The sequence below is a fragment of the Dendrobates tinctorius genome, unplaced genomic scaffold (assembly GCF_039654945.1).
Source record: "Dendrobates tinctorius isolate UK_male_01 unplaced genomic scaffold, ASM3965494v1 ptg000035l, whole genome shotgun sequence".
Classification (NCBI taxonomy): domain Eukaryota; kingdom Metazoa; phylum Chordata; class Amphibia; order Anura; family Dendrobatidae; genus Dendrobates; species Dendrobates tinctorius.
The window spans coordinates 45,860,262-45,882,516 of record NW_027361703.1 but is presented as its reverse complement, the minus strand read 5'-3'; the positions used below and the strand labels follow the sequence as shown (position 1 = coordinate 45,882,516).

At 41.0% G+C, this 22,255-nt stretch overlaps 1 protein-coding gene across 4 annotated transcripts in view; it reads right to left on the bottom strand.

The window, feature by feature from the left end:
- Positions 1-1,182: 1,182 nt before the first annotated feature.
- Positions 1,183-22,255, bottom strand: part of IL17REL (interleukin 17 receptor E like) — a 245,695-nt gene continuing 224,622 nt past the window's right edge. For all 4 annotated transcript variants that reach the window (XM_073573470.1, XM_073573472.1, XM_073573471.1 and 1 more), the window contains one exon: positions 1,183-1,336. In XM_073573470.1, the coding sequence (XP_073429571.1) occupies positions 1,281-1,336 (56 nt within the window). In that variant the 3' untranslated portion in view covers positions 1,183-1,280. The remainder of the gene's footprint in view (positions 1,337-22,255) is intronic.

Below are 22,255 nucleotides of genomic sequence, written 5' to 3'. Positions count from 1 at the left end.
CTTGTGTATTTTTTCTGTCATATCCAACCTGGATCATGACAATTTCCCTCCTATGGCCCACTCCACATCTCCTGGTGTACTGGCCTGTCTCCTGGTAGCACCTCCAGCCTCTGGACACTACATTGACAGACACAGCAAACCCTCTTGCCACATTTTGCATTGATGTGCCATCCTGGATGAGCTGCACTACCTGAGCCACTTGTGTGGGTTGTAGAGTCCGTCTCATGATACCATGAGTGTGAAAGCGCAACCAAAGTTCAAAACTGACCAAAGCATCAGCCAGAAAGCAATGGTACTGAGATGTGGTCTGTGGTCCCCACCTGCAGAACCACTCCTTTATTGAGGGTGTCTTGATAATTGCCAATAATTTTCATCTTTTGTCTATTCCATTTGTACAACAGCATGTGAAATTGATTGTCAATCAGTGTTGCTTCCTAAGTGGACAGTTTGATTTCACAGGAGTTTGATTTACTTGGAGTTATATTCTATTGTTTAAGTGTTCCCTTTAATTTTTTGAGCAGTGTATATTAAAGTCCCCAAAATACTTATTTTTTTATTTGTAGATTTGCATCATTGTTTATGGTTCATTTAATATTCACATATTGACTTCTGACTTGAGTGTTTCTTGAGAAAAATAAACACTGTAAAAAAGCATAGAAAATGCAGCAAAAAACGCAGCATTTTTATTAAATCTCTCTGGATCATAAATTTTTCAATACTGTTTAATATTTTAAAAACAACAAACTATTCTTAAAATTTGCCAAATTTATCAGTGTGGTTTATACGGTTTGATAAAATAGCTGCTTCTTTAGATTGTCTCATTCAAGCTTACCAAAATTGAGGAGAAACTTTAGGGTGCATGGTGTCACATTTAGGTCACACCTTTCAACTAAGTCACAGTCCTAACAAATCTTTACCCCATTGTTGGACATACATATTTAGGTTATGCAATACATGCATGTTTTGTGGCTATCTAACAATCTATATGGAGCCGCAGGGACTCGAACATGTCACTAGAGCACCCACGATACTCAGTGCATACCTGAGCACCCTCGACAAATTCCAGTAACACGCACTTACGCTCATCACTAATGTGAACAAATAAAAAACATACTGCATTACTATGTCTATAGGTTTTTATTATGTAAAAGAATGCTATAAATAAAATGCTATTACAAAAAATAAATTTTTATTGTAAGAATTTATTAAAATATTAACTATACTTTTTAAGATCTATTATTTACAGCTTTGTACAAAAAACGAAATGTCACAAACTCCAATCAGGTACACTGATGAGATTCAGGGAGAATGGAATTCACAGGATCATTGAGATGACCTAAAATAAAAGGAAATGTTACTCTACAAATCAAAGTCTAATTGTCCATACTGTGGGAAAACCCATCACCAAAATCAATGTGTATTGATGCTAGTAATAAATACATTAACTATGTAATTTTTGCACCCAAATGATTTATGTGCATAGGATAGGTCTTAAGCAATTTTAATCAAAGGTGCATGGAAGTACAATATTGGCACATAGATTCTATGGGAACCGTAGAATACAAATTCTTAACGCAGCTCTAAAGATAAGGAAGGTATTGCTTGTATGGAGCAATAAAGGGTAGATTCATTTTTTATCAAACAAGGAAGTTTACCTGAAAACTATCTGAGAATGCATTACTCAATCCAGTCAATAGGCACACAAACTAATCTGTGTGAACATAGTTATAGTATGGCAAAATAGAAGGTATATTCATTATTGAAAGTATGTTTTCAAGTCATGCTTTCTATGTAGGTCAGTAAATCTTATTTTAGATGTTTAGAAAATATGTAGTACTTCTTTTCAAACATTTTTATTGAATTTTAGTAATAATATAGGGTTGAAAGGGAGGGGAGAGGAAGGGAATTAACACTAAGGGAAAGGGATGGGAATGGAAAGAGAAGGGAATAAAAACTACAGAACTCAAGTTCATGTTAAAATACCTTACAAATACACAGCTAATCAATTAAATAGAATAACAAGACATCATGCAATGTTCGTGCAGACGAAGCCAAGCTACTAAACTCAAACCAATATAAAAAAAATAGCTAAGTATTACAAAATTTAGCATTCCACATTTTCCATTTCACAGTGTATCTAGTCATACCATCATTAATTAGAGCAAACCTCTTTTCTAGGGAACTATGCTGGTGAACCTTATCTAGAATTTCTGAGAAAAGAGGGGGGTCTGTTTTCTTCCACCACTACGCTATTGCGTTTTTGACCACTAAAAAGATATGAATAATGATAAATTTAACTGAAGGGTCAACAAGTTCCAAATCCAGAGATAGTAAGGCTCTTTGGGGTGTGACTTCAAAGTTTTGGGAAAAAGAATTTATATGGAGTGACACTTTCTTCCAGAGGTCTTTGATCTTTGTACAACCCCAAAATAAGTGAAACAAGTTTCCTTGTTGTCCACAGTTTCTCCAACAAAGAGGGGAATGTTCCTTATTTATATGGGCTAATCTAATAGGAGTGAGATACCACCTGGTTAAGATCTTAAAATATGACTCGTGAAGCGCCATTGAGATACCAGATCGGTAAGTTGACCTAATAGCGCTGTCCCACTGTTCATCCGCCATAACTATATTCAAGTCAGACTCCCATCTCCTCATGTACACGTTTTTTGGGCTGACCACATCTCCATTAAAATATTTGTAGTTATTTCTCAGACTCCCAGCAGTTTTGTTGTTTGTGTTGCCTAGCAATGAGATCAACATCTCCAGGTTCATAGTTTTAATGTGCATGAATTTCTGCACACTCTCCTTTAAGATAATAAAGGGTATGAACTCAGAAGATGGCAAGTTGTATTGAGACCTAATCCTACTGAAACTAAAAAATTCATCTCCCTCAAAGAGATTTCCAATTCTTTTGATGTTTGAATTTAACCAGGACTCAGATAAAAGAATATTGTAAACTAACGCTAGGAGATGTAAGGGGAATTTCTCGAACTGCGTTTTCTTATTAAAGGATTTTGTGGGTTTTGAAAGTGCTCTCCAGGCATGTACAATAGAGTGGAAGATTGGATGGGAGGGAATCATCCTTGGATTGTGGAACATAAACTTGAAAAAATGTTCTCTTGCTGTAACCTGTTTACCCACTTCGTTTTCCAAGTTAAGCCAGGCAGGCCGATTATTTCCGCTGAACCAAAACCAGCTTTGCTTAACCAACAATGCTTGGCAATATGCAAATAGATTTGGAAGGCCGGCACCTCCATTGCTCTTATTTTTGTACAGCAAATCCAGTGAGATTCTAGCTTTTTTCCACCCCAGATAAATGAATTAATCAGGTTCTGAATCTTGCCAATGAATTTATAAGGGATAATCAAAGGAAGAGCCCTAAAAACGTAAAGAACCTTCAGCAAAATAGTTGTTTTAACCGTTAATATTCTTCCAAACAAAAAGAGGTCTATTTTAGCGTAGAAGAAACAGCGAGAGAGAGAGACTCAAAAATATCTTTCAAGTTGGTTTTGACAGTATGCGATATATTGTTTGAGATGGTTATCCCCAAGTATGTTATCCCCCTTTCTTCCCAGGTAAACTCATAATGTTTCTTTAGTTCCTCAATCTCCATGCTGCTAATATTAAAAGTCAGATATTTAGATTTGTGATTGTTAATTTTGAAGTAGGAGGCCTTAGTAAAGAGCTCCAGTTCCAAGGACAATGCAGCCATAGATTTATTAGGATCGAGTAGCGTCAGAAACAGGTCATCTCCAAACAGTCCAAGTTTATATTCTCGAAGTGAGGTGGCAAATCCCTTTATATCAGAGTTAGATCTTATTCTCTTGGCCAAAGGCTCAATAGCAAGGACAAACAAGAGAGATGACAGGGGGCATCCCTGCCTTGTTCCGTTAGAGATGGAGAATTTCTCTGATAGGGAGTTGTTAGCGTATATTCTTGCACTGGGCGCCGAATATAATGCAAATATTGTAGACAGGAATCTCTGATCGAAACCAAATTTCTCAAGAGCAGCCTTGAGATAGGCCCAGTTCAACCTACCAAAAGTTTTTTCGGCGTCCAGTGTCAGAAAAACCGCTTGTGAACCAGAAAGCTCCCCTTGTTCCGTCCGATGCCTGACGCCCCTCCGTAAAACCGATCTGATCGTCCAAAAGCAAAGATGGCAAAATACCTTTTAGTCGATCTGCTAAAATTTTGGAATAAATTTTTATGTCACTGTTAATCAATGATATTGGCCTATAGCTCTGAATCCTCTCGGGTCTGCCCCCCTTTTGGGATCATAATTATTGTCGCTTCCAACATTTCTTTCGGGAACGAGCCCAGAGAGGAAGCAGCACCAAAGACCGAAACCAAGTGGGGAGAAAGAATTTCCGCAAATGACCTAAAGTATTCATTGGAAAAACCATCAGGGCCTGGGGATTTTTGAATTTTGAGTTTATGTATGGTGTCGACTATCTCCTTCTCGCCAAAAGAGCCATTAATAAAATCTAAATCTGCCGGGGTAATTTTAGGGAGATTAATGCTAGATAAGATTGCATTGATAGAGCCTGAATCAACATTAGGAGTATTAGGGTCTTCTTTAAGGTTATATAGATTCCTGTTGATTCTCTCCTTTTTAAGTCTCGTCATCATATATCTTGTTGGTTTATTAATAGACGTATAAGACTTAAATTTGGAAGCCCTAATGATAGAATCGTATTCAAGAAAAATTTCGGATCTCAGTCTTTGTCTGAGTCTCATAATTTCCACCTGAATCGCAGAAGATGGAGTTGGTAGTCTGCACTGTGGTTCCTCCTTATTATAAATTTGAGCCTGTAGATTCAAGATATTTTCTCTATTCTTTTTCTTGTGCCTGGAAGCAATCTGGATAAGGCCACTCCTAACAACTGCTTTATGCGCATTCCACAGTGTAAATGCGTCTATCTCAGGAAAAGTGTTTTCCCTAAAATAATTATTTATCAAATTCTCAATCTCCTGTCTATATTCCGGCATTTTAAACAAAGTTGGGATGCATTTCCAAAGATATGTATTTTCAGAGACAGGGCCTAATAAAAACTCTGCCAGAACCGGTGAGTGGTCTGACAGTGTCTTTCTTAGAAATGTAAAACTTTTGAATTTACTCAATGTGAAAACATTCGTAAGAATTAGGTCAATATGAGAGGCTGTGCCGTGAACGTCTGAGTAGTGCGAGTATTCTCTGGAGGAAGTGTTTAAACATCTGAAAATGTCAAACAGTTTGTTCTGTTTTAACCAATTTTTCAGCACAGGAGCTCTGTGGCGATCCTTGGAAGATGAATCTAATTCACTGTCGGGAACAATGTTAAAGTCCCCCAAAAAAATCACGTCTCCCGACTTAACCCTGTCAACTATTTTGAGTAGCTTATTCAAAAAGGAGACCTGATTTTTCTTTGGAGCGTAGATGTTCACCACTGTGCAAGACGTGTTATTTAAAGTGCAGATGAGAACGTGGAATCTTCCCAACGGGTCCACTACCTCATCAACAAAATGAAATTGGACAGCGCTACTGATCACTGTAATCACTCCTGCTTTCTTTGATGGAGAGAGCGCTTTAAACATGTGAGGAAAGGTTTTATGTTTAAAAATCGGGTGGTTGTCCTTCGCCAGCCTGACCTCTTGCAAACAAACTAAATCAGCATGTGTACTGGTAATTTCTCTCAATAAGGTATATCTTTTATTGGGGCTATTAAGGCCCCTAACGTTGTATGATAAAATCTTCATTAAATACAGTAATGAAAAAATAACCGGTAGAAAATGTAAACCCAAAAAAAAAAAAAAAAGAATAGTTGGCCTCACAAGGCCCAAAACCTATCAAAATGGACTATAAGAGCCCTCCTGGCGGACTCCCAACAGTAGGGGTCTCACCTATTTGTGGGAGTAAAAGGTACAAGTTGTGGCAGAGGTCCTCCATGGATCCCACTAGTTGTGTATGTAAGCAAACATACCTTGATAGAGAATAGATATTTAGTCTCTGTCTCTGAACTATAGTTCATTTAAAAGGAATTTTAAAAACCTGGAACCATCCTGAACCGTATTAATTACATAGTTTTTGTTAATGTACCATATTAACAATTTTGTTGGGAAACCCCACCGATAAGGCACTCCAAGATCTCTTAATTTAGCAGTGATATCCATAAAGGATCTCCTAGCTTCCATCGTCTCCCTTGAAAAGGCAGAGAAGATCTTGATTTCTCTGTAAGGTTCTGGGAAGGAACCCTCCTCTCTAATGATTTGCACTATTTTCTCTTTGGTTTCAAAAAAGTGGATGCGCATGATAGCGTCTCTAGGTTTATTTTGAGGTAAACCCTTAGGGCGAGGAAGACGATGTATCCGATCAATGGTAAGATCTAGATCTGAAAGTGATGGAATGGCCTTCTTGAACATATTTTTTGCATATCCTGAAAGGTCACTCTGAGATACACTTTCTGGAATTCCCCTAATCTTCAAGTTGTTCCGCCTACTGTGGTCCTCCAAATCTGCCATCTTTGATTTTAAAGTAATTATTTCTGCCTGAAGCAACAAATTTTGCTTGGAGAGAAAATTTGAATCCTTCTCCATTACCTCCATCCTTTCCTCTATTTTTTCAAATCTCTTATTCATGGCATTGCATGTTTCTTGCAAAGTTTTGTTCTGTGCTTCAAAGCCTAGTCTCAGAGAGTCATTAAAGGCTTTGAAGAGATTCGCCATAAAAACCTCCGTAATTTGCTTGGAGGAGCCCATAAACTCCTCAAAATTTATCATAGGGGCGGAATTACAGTTGGAAGAGGATACTCTGTGTGTATTCTCTTAGCTTTTTGCCTTCTCGGACTATCATTGGGAGAATATCAGTCAGATGAACAGTCCGAGTCCTCTGCAGTCAAATGGGTCTTATCAGCTTGACTATCTGGGCCCGCCCTCTTAGCTGACTTTGAGGTGTCCATTTCTTCAGTCACATTGGGGGTTTCCCCAGAGGCTATGCTTGAGGTTTTTCTCCTGGTACTGCTAGCTGACTGAGAGGAGGGCAGAGCAACTTTGGAGACGGCTCACCCTTTCACAACATTGCCATAGGTTGTAGAAAGGGATTTTATAGCAGTGTCACCTTTGAGTTGGTGGTCCTTCTTTAAAGGGGACCTCGACTTAAATGGGCTAACTAAGTTAGTTACATCCCCCCCGTGATTTTGAATTATATCGGGATGAGGGCCTATCTCTTTGTGATTTGTAGTTTGGTTTTCTCTCTGAAGACATGACTTATGTTTAGTAAAATGTAATAGATACTGGTGAATAAAATCTACGTGTAAGCAAAATGTAACAACGCCTATGAAAAGGAGAAGATATATAGATTAATATAAATGGCAAACTGCACAACCTGTCTATGGTTACAGCAATCTTACACCTGTGAAAAGAATTGTTCACTTAGCAAGTAATAAATCAGTGTGTTGTAGCCCAGCAAATAAGGTATTGGACTTGCAGCATTAATTGTGAAGGCAACAGGAGAAAGACAGATCTCCACCTATCAATTCAGCAGGTTTTGTAAAAGAAAGTATGCTAGAATTATAAAGCAAGCCTCAAAAAACAGGTTCAACAGGAAAATCTATTTGACAGATTGACACACGTCTTGGAATCTAAATTCAATGGTAAGTTGTGAAGCAGGGGAAAATTATTTCCAGACACTTCTCCCAGGATACAGTATGCAGGGAAAGTCTTTCAGTCCTTCCTCCCAGGCAGGATAGCACAAGAAGAATTCTCATGCACTGCACAACACAGCACATCAAATAGAAGCAATGTCAATCACTCAGGCAGCTTATGTTGCTCTCCCACAGCCAACTAGCAGCGCAGGAGATGGAATTATGTCACTGGGGATTCCCCTCTTCTGCCCAGGCAGCACTTGTAACCTGACTGTGAGCCAGGCACAGGGCAGGCCGGAACTGCAGTTGAAGGAAGCTCCTCCAGACACGCTTCAGATTGCTGGAGTAGACAGGCAGCAGCTTCAAGGTGTCTCACCTCTGTGTCCTGACTCAGGCTCCACAGCTCTCAGAGGGCAAGCAGGGACAGCATCAACAGTGCAGGAATCTTCACAGCACCTGGTTAGACCAGGAGCACCAATAAAATAGTGCAGCAGTACAGGGCAGAGAAAGCAGCCGGGATCTCCTCCCTCAAAGGGCTGATAGAAGCTCCACAATGTCCCACTCTGCACCATCAGCTTCTTCCAGCAAATCTTCTGTGTGCCTCACCTCCCAACAGCAGTACTGGCACCAAATCAATCACAGGCCATTTCTCAGCAATCCAGGGGTATTTCTATAGTGTCCTTCAGATATTGGATCCTATAGCAGGCTCCCAGGCCAGGACAAAGGTATAACAAAGAGAGCAAGAGATCCCTCCGCCTCCTCTTTGTTCCCAGTCACAAAGTGTAAAATATTCATAAAATGGGCTTCCCTCACCCAAAATGAGGGATCCAGAAGTCAAAATGCTCAGTCCAGTTTCAGGGAGGTAATCCAACGAGTTATGGCCAAAAATAAAATTCCTCTAGTAAGCTTTTAGTCACTTTTGTGTGGGTCCATGCAGGAGCCCTAAGCTCTTGCTGCTCACATGGGCAGAGCTCAAGCCACACCCCCAGAAAATATGTAGTACTTCTAGAAAAAAAATGAATGCACTTATGTAATAAAATGGTGTCAATGTATTTTAGCATGCTGTCATAATATTCTCTATTTTTAAAATGTAAACAAAATTTTTCAAACATCTTGAATTATTCAGCATTGAGTATGCGTCACTCATGGACGCCTTGGCGTGCTGTTAGCGTTACTCCATGACCAAACATTCTTCAGACAAAGTGTCCAATGAGCCATTTTTGAACGTGACATCAGGCTGCATGTTCCTTGTGAGTAGACTGTATGGCCTGCAGCACCTCTGGACTTGTCTCCCATTAAGCACATCTGGGATATCAATGTTCAGCAAATTCTAATGAAGCTGCCGTCAGCGGATCTTGATGATTTGCATACCAACTGCATTCAGTATGGCAGTACATTCGACAACCAAATCAATGTTACACTGAGATGTTAGTGTACATGGAATGAAAACTTAAGGGGCCTGACTACCGTACTATTATGCTACCCCTTACCATACCATAATCCCAGGAGTAGGATCAGTGTGACTTTAATTCATGAAAGTCTTTATTGACCTCACACTACCACTCTCTAAGGCTATCATGGTGTAGAGCAAAACGGCAGTGGAGTCTGGAATGGAGGTCTCTCTTTAGCGATGAGTCCTGCTTTTGTCTTTGATGCGGTTATAGGCAGACACTGGTCTGGAAAACACGTGGTCAATACAATGATGAAGAAGCCTTCACAAGGGAAGTTCATGTATTTCTGCACATAGTGCTCATGCTCAATACTAAATAAAGAGAGATGTTTGGAAATGTTTGTTTCCATTCTTTTCATCATTTGCATGTCATTAACATGTTTATTGATCCTGTGATTTTCATAATTCCACAACATTTTTTCTTGGTATTGACATTTCAATGTTGAGGAATATATATACAAATATATAAAATAGACAGATAATGTATGTATTTATATAAACACCTATATATCAGCAAAAATCAATACTGCTAAAGATATCAGAAAAATTGCCAATCAACATGTGTCAAAAAAAACAAAGATAAGGTATGTCCACTACACATAAATCCACGTGGATTAACCCCTTCAAGACTGAGCCACTTTGTATGTTAGTGAAGGAGCCTTTTTTAAATCTGACCAGTGTCACTTTAAGGGTAAGTTCACACTCGGCATTTTTCAGAGTATTTTTCTGCAGCAAAACCTGATTTTTTTGTCAGGCAAGAAGCTGCAGAATAATAGCATGTTTTCCTTGTTTTTTCTTGCATTTTTTGCTGCGGTTTGGCAAGCTAGATTTGTCTCTTTTTCATGCCGATAAAGTTTAGTGTTGAAAAAAAAGTACCACTCTATAAAATCAGGTTTTGGCACAAAAAACGCAGGAAAAAACCTGACACCTGATTACAATGGGTGGAAAGCGCTGGAAGAAGTGACATATTCCATTGTGCAAAAAAACATGTAACTGTTGATGTACTGTAAAATGCAGCAGAAAATTTGCATAACAAAGAAAGCATCAAAATAACGCTGCAAAAATGCCTAGTGTGTACTTAACCTAAGAGATAATAGCTCTGGAATGCTTAAACGGATCCCAGTGATTCGGAGATGGTCTTATCATAACATATTGCACTTCTTGATATTGTTCTATATAACTTGCGTTTATTTGTGAAAATATCACCAATTTGGTGAAAATATTAAAAATGTCACAATTTTTATACTTTTAATTCTTATGCCCTTAACCAGAGAGTTATGTCACACAAAATAGTTAAGAAATAACTTTTACCACATGTCTACATCGGCACAATTTTTGAAACTTTTTTTGTTAGGACGTTAGAAGAGTTAAAAGTTAATCAGCAATTTCTAATTTTTACAAAAAAATTTACAAAATCATTTTTTTAGGAATCACATACCATTTGAAGTGTCTATGGGGGGCATATATGACAGAAAACACCCAAAAATGACACCATTAAAAACTGAATTCATCAAGGTTTATTAATCTTTCAGGTGCTTCACAGGAATTAATGAAATATGGAAGGAAACAATGAACATTTTACTTTTTTCACAAAAACTTAATTTAGCCCCCAATTTTTTTATTTTCACAAGAGAAAAGAAGAAAATGAACCTTAAAATTTGTTGTGGTTACCATTTTGGAAACTAGACCCCTCATGAAACTTATTTAGATGTGTGATAAGCACCTGGAAACCCCTAGATTCTTCAAAGAAGTTTATAACGTACACGTACAGCCATTAAGATAAAAAAAATCACATTTTCCCACAAAAATGTTTTTTTAGCCCCAATGTTTTTATTTTCACAAGGGCAACAGGAAAAATTGGACCCCAAAATGTGTTTTGCATTTTCTGCTAAGTACAAAGATACCCCATAGTGGAATATAACTGTTTGGGCATACTGCAGGGCTCGGAAGGGAAAGATTGCCATTTGACTTTTGGAGCGCAAAATTGGCTGGAATTATTAGTGGATGCTGTGTTGTTTTGCAGGGTTCCTGATGAGCCTAAAAAGTGGAAACACCCCACAAGTGACCCCATTTTGGAAACTAGACCCCTCAAAAAATGTATCTAGATGTGTGGTGAGCATATTGAACCTCCAGGTGCTTCACAGAAGTTTATAACGTAGAGCCGTGAAAATAAAAAATAACACTTTTCCCACAAACATGTTCCTTTAGCCCCCAATTTTTTTATTTTCACAAGAGTAACAGGAGAAAATGGATAGCAAAATGTGTTGTGCAATTTCTCCTGATTAAGCCAATGTGTGGTGAGCACGTTGAACCCCAATGCACTTCACAGAAGTTTATGAAGAAAGAGTAATTACAATTTTACCTCTAAAATTTAGCTTTAGCCCCAAATTTTTAAATTTTTTAAGAGCTAAAAGAAAAAAATGGAATTCTCAGATTGTTGTGCAATTTCTCCTGATTGCGCAAATGCCATACATGTAATCGTCAACTACTTTTCAGGAACAGAATGCTCAGAAGGGAGGAAGGGCCATATCATAGTGCAGATTTTACTGGTTTGCGGGTGCCAAGAATCACTGGGTGAGCCCCTGAGGTGCCAGAACATTAGAATCCTCCCATAAGTGACCTCATTTTACAAACTAAACATTTCAATGAATTTATGTAGGGATGCAGTGATCATTCATAGTGACACCAGGGGTGTGTCACAGAAATGTATTCTATTGGGAAGTGAAGAAAAAGTAATTACATTTATACTACAAAAAAACAAAAGCAATGTGGAAGGAAGAAATTATTGTTTAACTTTTTTCAGAACAAAATTACTTTAGACCTAATTTTTTTATTTTCACAAGGGTGAAAATGGACCACAAAATTTGTTGCACAATTTCTCCTGAGTATGCCGATGTGAAGGAAAGCTACTGTTTGGGCGCTTGGCAGGGCTCAGAAGAGAGGAAGCGCTGTTTGACTTTTTGAGCGCAAAATTGTCTGGAATCGATGGAGGGCACCATATCGCATTTGGAGACCTCCTGATGTGCCTTAACAGTGGAAACCCGCCAATTCTAACTCCAACCATAACACAGCCCTAACCACAACCCTAACCCAAACCACAACCATATCCCTAGCCCCAACCTTAACCCTAACACAACCCTTACCCTAACACAACGCTAACCCTAATCCTAACACAACCTTAACCCTAATCCTAACACAACACTAACCCTAATCCTAACACAACCCTAACCCTAATCCTAATACAACCCTAACCCCAACACAACCCTAACCTCAACCCTAACTCTAACATAACCCTAACCCTAACACAACCCTAAAACTAACACAACCCTAACCCCAACCCTAGCCCTACTCTAGCCACAATCCTAACCATAACTATAAAGAATGGAAAAAAAGTATAAATTTGTTTTTGTTATTTTTATCTAACTAAGGGGGTGACAAAGGGGGGTTTGATTTACTTTTTTTTATGTTGATCACTGTGATAGACCCTATCACAATGATCAAAATGAACCAACAGATAAAATTTACTTTTGTTGCCAGGTACTGCCTGGCAGATTTTGATGGGCACACTGCGTATACACCCTCCATTTTCTTCCAGAAATGGCGTGGAGGGCCGGAGGACGGAGGAGAGTCTGCGGATGGCAGAGGTACCGGGTGGGCTTGGGGGACCCCATTTCTCTCTCCTCTGGTATGCTAGATCATATTAGCGAGCTCTGCAAAGGAATACGTGGATTTCATCCGCGCTGCCCAAATGATGAAATTCCAGAAGGTTAATAAAGTTTGACAGTGCTTTATTCTACGCGTTTCAAGGTTTTTTGCAACCTCTTCTTCAGGAAATAATAGGTGGTATTTCCTGAAGAAGAGGTTGCAAAAAACCTTGAAACGCGTAGAATAAACCACTGTCAAACTTTATTAACCTTCTGGAATTTCATCATTTGGGCAGCGCGGACGAAATCCACGTATTCCTTTGCAGAGCTCTGTTTCAGTTAGTCGGTGACCGACTTGTGGATCTGCAGCAGCCCTTATCTATACATGCTTTGAATACCTGCTACCAGGTGAGCAGTTTTTTGTCAAACCGCTTACTTTATTTGTGGGATAAGACCCTATATTGCGCTTGTGTCTCCCTCTTTCCTCACAATACTAGATCATATTAGAGGAGAGAGACTGAATTATAGATCTGACTTTTTTTGTGATCACCATTATTCGGTGAATAATGGTGATAACGTGACCGGGGATAGTAAAAACTGACCTGAATCATTTTCTACGGGGTCTCGGCTACCCCGGTAGCTGAGATCTCAGAGATAATAATAATAATCTTTATTTTTATATAGCGCTAACATATTCCGCAGCACTTTACAGTTTGCACACATTTTCATCACTGTCCCCGATGGGGCTCACAATCTAAATTCCCTATCAGTATGTCTTTTGAATGTGGGAGGAAACTGGAGTACCCGGAGGAAACCCACGCAAACACGGGGAGAACATACAAACTCCTTGCAGATGTTGTCTGTCACGTCCGCCATGTCCGCCATGTCTGTTTTGCCTCATGAACCCCTGGAGCGGTGTGCATGCGCACCTTGTGTCTGCTATCCTGCTTGTTCCCTAGAGCAGTGTGCACACTCACCTCATGTCTGCTGAGCTGCAAGATGCCTGCGTTTCTGCTTTGCCTTCTGTGATCTTCTCGTCATGTCTAGAATACCTGATCGTCTGACGTTTCCTAGGGTCCTGCACTGTCTGGTTCTGCAATCATCTCGTCATGTCTGAAACCTTGATCATGTGATGTTTCCTAGGATCCTGCACTGTCTGGTTCTGCAATCATCTCGTCATGTCTGAAACCTTGATCATGTGACGTTTCCTAAGGTCCTACACTGTCTGGTTCAGTGATCATCTCGTCATGTCTGAGGCCCTGATCATGTGACTGCACACGCGCCGTGCTCGTATTCCGTCTCTTGTCTTGTGCCATGTCTTGTGTTGTCTCTCGTGCCATGTTTGTCCTTGCCTTGCTTTGCCTTGTAGTCCTCCTGCTGTTCTCTGTCTTAGTCTGTTTTGCTATGTCTCGCCCTAGCTATTCTTTGACTTGTATTCCTTCCTCTGTTCTCTGCCTTGCCTGTTTCGCCATGTCTGGTCTTTGCTATTCTGAGCCTTGTAGTACTTCTCATATTCTTGTCTCAGCCTGGTTTTCCACTCTGTCCTCTGGTGCTCTCTTACACATTTCGAAGTCTAGTCCCAAGGTTCTCCCTTGGCCCGGCTCTGGGTTTCGGCCTACGCTCTGCTGCTAGACTCTGTCCTCGCTCTGACCTGGCTCTGTTTCTGCCTATGTTCCGCTCCGTGTTCCGTACCTTGTTTCTTGCCTTGTTCCTTGCCTTGAACCCCGGTGTGGGTTCCCCTTGGCCGTCTCCTGTGCCGTGGTAAGTGCCTCGTGTTTGTGTACAGCCGTGTGCACTGGCCAGTGTGGTGTGCCTCCTGCGTGGCTCCTAGCACGCAGCCCTTCCTTGAACCCTGGCGTGGCTCCTAGCACGCACCCTGCCTTGAACCCTGGCATGGCTCCTAGCACGCACCCTGCCCTGAACCTGGCGCCTGGCGTGGCTCCTAGCACGCACCCTGCCCTGAACCTGGCGTGGCTCCTAGCACGAAGGTTCCTTTGCCAGCCTCCTGTGCCAAGGTCGTGCCTCGTGCTGGCGTTACAGCCGTGTGCACTGGCCAGTGAGGTGTGCGTCCCACGTGGCTCCTAGCATGCATCCTGCTCTGAACCCTAGCGTGGCTCCTAGCACGCACCCTGCCTTGAACCCTGGCGTGGCTCCTAGCACGCACCCTGCCTTGAACCCTGACCTTGGCGTGTCTCTACACACGCACTCTGTCTTGTACCTTGTGCTTTGGCGTGTCTCTACACACGCACTCTGTCTTGTACCTTGTGCTTTGGCGTGTCTCTACACATGAACCCTGTCTCGTTTTGTGAACCCTAGCGTGTCCCCTACACACACACCTTGCCTTGCACCTAGCTTTGAACCCTGGCGTGTCCCCTACACACGCACCTTGCCTTGCACCTAGCCTTGAACCCTGGCATGTCCCCTACACACGCACCTACCCTTGGACCTTGGCGTGTTCCCTAACACGCACCATGCCTGGATATCTGTCGTGCCGCCTTGCCCGAACCCTGGTTTGCCTTCCGGATGCCCGGAACCTGCCGATCGCTGCCAGAGATCGTAAGCTGGATGACTGCGGCCTGATGTCTGGAGCTGATGTTCGCAGCCTGATGCCTTGATCATGTCGATCGTCGCCAGCAGTCCGGAGTCCGATGCCATTGTGCCTTTACCTGTACCTAGGCGTGCCACCTGGCACGTACTATGCTATGGACCTTGGCGTGCCCACGCGCGCACCTTGCACGTTTTGCTTGTTTTCACGTTTTCACTGAATGTGATCCTGAAGATCTTAATGAAGATACCTTGCACTTACCTCTTGTCTTGTCTTGTTTCCTGCTTGTCTCTGGTCGTCAGACACTCCCATAGTGTCCCCCTGAGCCGGCCGTCTGGTCCCAGCAGTCGTGGTGGCTCACCCCCTTGGTCTTGCTCCTGACACTCCCTGTATAAGGACTCCAGCACTGCAAGGCTGCAGTGCTATCCACTGAGCCACCATGCTGCTGGAGATTTTCTGACACTAGAGGGTGCTATACAATTATTTCTCAGCGCCGTTAAAAAGCGGCGCTGAGGAATAAGGCCCCTTAACTGCTGCCGTTAAAAGGCGTATCAGTGGTCATTAAGGGGTTAAGAAAGAATACTCTCATTCAGAAGAAAGCGACTATGATGTCTATTTTTAGTGCTTTGTTTTGCATATTTCAGTAATGTGTAGAGACACACGATACAACTATGAGGGCTTCTATTGTTTCGTTTTTCCCACAACTCTAACACAAGAGGGAATCAAATCTGCAGAAATCTGATAAGGAAGCTTCAGTTCAAACCTGTAACAGTAGTCATCACATTAGTAACTTAGTGGAAGACAATGTGATTTCTTTTTTAGTATATAAGAAACCAGTTCAAGGACAGCCTTCATGGTAAAGTTAACTGTTTTAATTGGTCTATAATGGTAAAATAATATCATGGACACCAGATACATAGTGATGTGATGTGATATGCAATCTCAAGGGATAACAAGTCATCATATTGGGAGTCTTCATTGACAACAGTTAGACATTATTTTATCATTTGTAAAGTGTTTATTTCTTATAAAAACCTCTGTAATGCTTTATCTGCATTCCTTTAAGTGCAGATAAAAAATAGAGAAAAGTTGGTTAACCAATTCTTAAGCTTAAATGGGTTATCCGGCATTAGGGTACAAGTTTGCAGCCATTCTATGTGACTGCAGATTTATGAATCCTCAAATCACACTTACTGCGTGTGGTGAGGATCTCCGTTGCTGGCTAGACATGTGAGCCCTCACTTATTGGAAATGTATTGAGCGAGTTCAGACACCGCTAGGCGGAATGTGGCCAGAAGTATGCAAATCATATACTAGCTGTCACATGACCCAACACCGGCACTGGTGAATCCTCACAGCGCGCAGTGTGCACGTTGTGATTATTCACAAGTCTGCAGTTACATAAAGTGACTGCAGACTTGTACCCAAAAGCTGAAAACCCCTTTAACTTTATTTATTACATATACTGTAGCTTCAGATGTGCATATCAGAACATCCACATTCATATAGCAGATGTGAATCATTCTTCTACTGCAGCTTCCACAATTCCATCTGAGCAGAAAAACAGTATTTCTTATACTTTCGAGGAAATGTAAAGGTTGCAGCTGATTAGCAGCCTCTGATTGGCTGCAGTGGTCATGTGACATACCGTACTTTATGTCAAGTGACAGTCGATACAAGGTTGGGAGCAGAGGAGGGGTGTCAATCCTGGAGGTGAGTATAGAATTTCTAAAATGTATGCAGCACTCGGGTCTGGACAGTCACTTTAAGTACCATCTCCTATACCAACCTCCAAAGTTTTCCTTCTTATCCCAAGTTATAGGACAGAGGTTGAAATCTAGAGATGAGTTTTTCCTGGCAAATGATTGATGAGGTCACTGATTGACTACAGCTGTCAAAAAACAAAAACTAATTGGGGAATGCCAAAGCATGTACGCTGGATTGACAGAGGAATCAGGTATTCTTTTTACAAAAACTCTGCTTAATCAGTCTCCCATTTTAAAGATCCTATAGATGTCCTTCTAAGGACCTCAGCTACAAGATACTCAGACAATTATTTGGAGCAAAACGTACTTCATTCTTCACTCTGCTGAGAAGCTTTTGGGAGATGGAAATTTCATTCTCCAGCAGGACTTGGCAACTGTCCACACTGCCAAAAGTACCAATACCTGGCAACCGCCGATACGCCTTTTAACGGCGGTATTTGACTGTACTAAAACCACAGCGCCGCTAATTCACGGCGCTGTGGAGAAAGTGAATAGCGCCCCCCAGTGTCGGATTTTCTCCGACACTGGGGGGGTAGCCGAGACCCCAGAGAACATGAATCGGTCGGTTTTTACTGACCCCACTTTTGCGATCGCCGTTATTAACCCTGTAACGGCGACCGCAAAAAAAAAAAACCGCGATTGTGCATTAAATTTCTCTTTCCTCTGATGTGATCACACATCAGAGGAGAGAGAAAGAGGGTCCCCGATCCCCCCTGGTACCTCTCCGTGGTCCTCTGTCCCTTCCCGGTGGTCCTGCGTCCCGCCGACGTTGGATCCGGAGAAAACGGTGGGCGCATGCGCAGTGCGCCCGCCTGGAATCTGCAGGCTCCGGCTGGCAGATTCCATTCATTCATTTTGATCACGATGATAAGCTATCATCGTGATCAAAATAAACAAAATAGTACATAATCCCCCAGTTTATCACCACCTTAGTTAGGCCAACATAACGAAATAAAGAAAATATTTTTTTTTTCAGTTTTCCATTAGGGTTAGGGTTAGGGCTAGGGCTAGGGTTAGGGTTGGACTAGTGTTAGGGTTAGGCTTGGGCTAGGGTTAGGGTTAGGCTTGGGCTAGGGTTAGGGCTAGGGTTAGGGTTAGGGTTGGGTTAGGGTTAGGGTTTCTTGGGCTAGGGTTAGGGTTGGGCTAGGGTTAGGGCTAGGGTTAGGGTTGGACTAGGGTTAGGGCTAGGATTAGGGTTAGGACGAAGTAGGATTAAGGTTACAATTAGGATTAGGGAATAGGGTTGGGATTAAGGTTAGGGTTGGGATTAGGGTTAGGGGTGTGTTGGGGTTAGGGTTGGAGCAAGAATTGAGGGGTTTCCACTATTTACCAACTTTGGGGGTCTAAAAATTGAGTCTAAAAAATCACTTTTGTGGAAATAAAAAAGACTAATTTTCACGGCTCTGCATTTATAAACTTCTGTGAAGCGTTTGGGGGTTCAAAGTGCTCACCACACATCTAGATAAGTTCCTTAGGGGGTCTAATTTCCAAAATGGGGTCACTTGTGGGGGTTTCCACTGTTTAGGCCCATCAGGGGCTCTGCAAACGCAACATGATGCCCGCAGACATTCCATCAAAGTCTGCATTCCAAAATGGCACTCCTGCGCTTCCGAGCTCTCCCATGCACCCAAACAGTGGTTCCCCCCCACATTTGGGGTATCGGCGTACTCAGGACAAATCGCACAACAACTGAGGGGGTATGATTTCTCCTATTACCCTTGTAAAAATAAAAATTTGGGGTCGAAAAGATCATTTTTGTGGAAAAAAAATGGATTTTTTATTTTCACGGCTCTACGTTATAAACTTCTGTGAAGCACTTGAAGGTTCAAATTGCTCACCACACATCTAGATAAGATCCTTAATGGGTCTAGTTTCCAAAATGGGGTCACTTGTTGGAGGTTTCCACAGTTTAGGCACATTAAGGGCTCTCCGAACGCAACATGGCATCCGATCTCAATTCCAGCCAATTCTGCGTTGAAAAAGTCAAACGGCGCTCAATCCCTTGCGAGCTCTGCTGTGTGCTGAAAAAGTGGTTTACCCCCACATATGGCGTATTCAGGAGAAATTGTACAACAAATTTTGTGGTTGATTTTCTCTTTTAACACTTGTGAAAATAAAAAAAAATTGGTTCTGAAGAAAAATTTTTGCAAAAAAAGTTAAATGTTAATTTTTTCCTTCCACATTGCTTTAGTTCCTGTGAAGCACTTAAAGGGTTAATAAACTTCTTGAATATTGAATATGGTTTTGAGCACCTTGAGGGGTCTAGTTTTTAGAATGGTGCCACTTTTGGGTATTTTCTGTCATGTTCACCCCTCAAAATGATTTTAAATATGATGTGGTCCCTAAAAAAAATGGTTTTGTAAATTTTGTTGTAAAAATGAGAAATCGCTGGTCAACTTTTAACCCTTATAACTTCCTAACAAAAAAAAATTTTGCTTCCAAATATGTGATGATGTAAAGTAGACATGTGGGAAATGTTATTTATTAAGAAATTTTTGTGATACATCTCTCTGATTTAAGGGCATAAAAATTTAAAGTTTTAAAATTGCAAAATTTTCAAAATTTTCACCATATTTCCATTTTTTTCATAAATATACAAGACTTATCAAATAGATTTTACCACTAACATGAAGTACAATATGTCGCGAAAAAACATTCTCATAATAAGCAGGATCCATAAAAGCGTTCCAGAGTTATAACCTCATAAAGGGACAGTGGTCAGAATTGTAAAAATTGGCCTGGTCATTAACCTGCAAACTGGCTCTGTCGCTAAGGGGTTAAAAACAACAGTATCACGGTGTTTGATTGGCCAGCAAACTCGCTTGACCTTAACCCGATAAAGAATCTATGGGGTATTGTCAAGAGGAAGATGAGAGACACCAGACCCAACAATGCAGACGAACTGAAGGCTGCTATGAAAGCAACCTGGGCTTCCATAACACCTCAGCAGTGCCACAGGCTGATCACCTCCATGCCACGTCGCACTGATGCAGTAATTGATGCAAAAGGAGCCCGACAAAGTATTGAGTGCATTTACTGAACATACATTTCAGTAGGCCAACATTTTGGATTTTAAAATAATTTTTTAAGTTGGTGTTAGAAAGTTTTCTAATTTACTGAAATAATGAATTTTGGGTTTTCGTTGGCTATAAGCCAAAATCTTTAACTTTAACATAAATAAACACTTGAAATAGATCACTCTGTTTGTAATGACTCTGTAATATGAGTTTCACTTTTTGTATTAAAGAACAGAAATAAATTAACTTTTTGATGATATTCTAATTTAGTGACAAGCACTTGTAGTAGTTTATCATTTTCCCATAATAAATGGGTTCATTGGACCAAACCATGTTTTAAGGTCCCCTAAACTATATCTGATAAAATGAAATCTACAACAAGATTATATTTCATTGTTCTCTAACTAACGATACATTTTTACTTCCTAAGATTTCAAAATGTTGAAATATCCACTGTGGGATGCATGATATGCAATATCTCAACATTGTTTGTTACAGATGTTTACATGGAAACTATGATATCAGATTTTAAACATAGTTACAGATATAGAAAACACTATAAACAGCTATAAACAAGTTTTATCACTTTCCATGCATTCAATAAAGTATACTGTTGTACATTCCAAGATTAAATAGAAGTCTTAAAGTACCATCCCCGGGATATTATTTTATCATTGAAGTGGTATCAGTAGTGTATGTTCCCTGTGTATAGTAGAATACTCACCGGTTGCCATCTTCTACTGTTTCTGGGGTCATACAATCGTATATTCTCTCCCTGAGAAAACCGAATCCTTTATGTTGATAACACTCTGCTCAAATCCTGCTCTGAGTTTGAGCAGAGTGCCAACTTAGTGTGATCCAATTATCTTGCATCAGAGTATCACAGCACAGGTGCAGAGAAGATGGAGAATTTAATTTTTCCATCTTTTCCATTGTCTGAGTCTGTGGAAATCAGATTGTACTCAAATGATAGTCTAGTGCAGTCCAATGTTTTAAACGCACCCATAGACTTGAATGGATGTATGCCATTCGATTAGCAGAGCCACTAGCAGCATGCAGCAATTTTTTTTCTCAAGCTGAATCGGTATGACTTAAAACTCACAAATCTGCACTGACCCATATTATAACATTGGTCCAAGTGCTATCTGATAAACTATCGGATAGCTCTCATACAATGTATACACTCATGTAAGCGAGCCCTAATAGTTACTGTTTCTCTTAATTAAAGTCTTTGAGAGCTTAATACAGAGTCTCACAGCCTTATATTGAAAAGTGACTTCCAGTCTGCCCACCAAACACACTGGCAGTCACAACTTCAACCACATGGTACAGAAAAGGACTGGAGCGGCACCAGGTATAGCAGAAGATGGTGGCTGTTAAGTACGTGCAGGGAATACACATTACTGATATCACTTCAGGGGTGAAATTGAAAAAAAATACCTGAGTGGTAAATAGTAGTGATGAGCGACCATGCTTGCCACTACTCGGTACTTGCCCAAGCATCTCACTGCTCGAGATGCTCGGTGCTCGCCGAGTATTTCCGGGGTTGCTTGGCGGGAGCTTGGGTCCCCGCCTTGCATGTTTGGGGCTCTTTAAAGAGCCATTGAACATGCAGGGATTGTCTGCCACACACTAATGCCACAGCCATGTTGGTTGCGGCATTACAGTGATTGGCTGGCTGCACAGCGTCATCAGGTCTATATCAGACCTGGCGCCGTCATGCTCATCACAGTCTGCTCTGGAGTCAGACAGTGTAGGGAGAGTTGCTGCTGAGCTTGGGAGAGATTTGTTTGCTTTGTACTTAGTGTGGATATACCATATACAATACACAGTCTCAACTAACAGTCCTTCTGAGGACTAATAAAGCTGCATAGATATCAGTGCTAGGCAGGCAGGCAGGCAGTGTATGTGGCAGACTTCAGTGCATATAGCAAGAGGGTCCATTCCAGTTCTGTCTGTTGCTGCTGCTGCCTGTTACAGATATGTCTAGACATAGCCCCAGGTATCAGGGGCCAGGAATTTATTTTGGGATTTTAATCCTGATTATTTGCTTTAAAAGCAATCCAGAGAACACTGTTTTTTTTGGCTCCATTTGCTTGTTGGCACTGCATAATACAGCCAGATCTTTTCCATATTAAAAAAAACAGCTATCACATATCAGTGCGCTCAAAATTGTGCCATTTCAGGCCTCCATTTAAATTTTGCTGCAGTGTC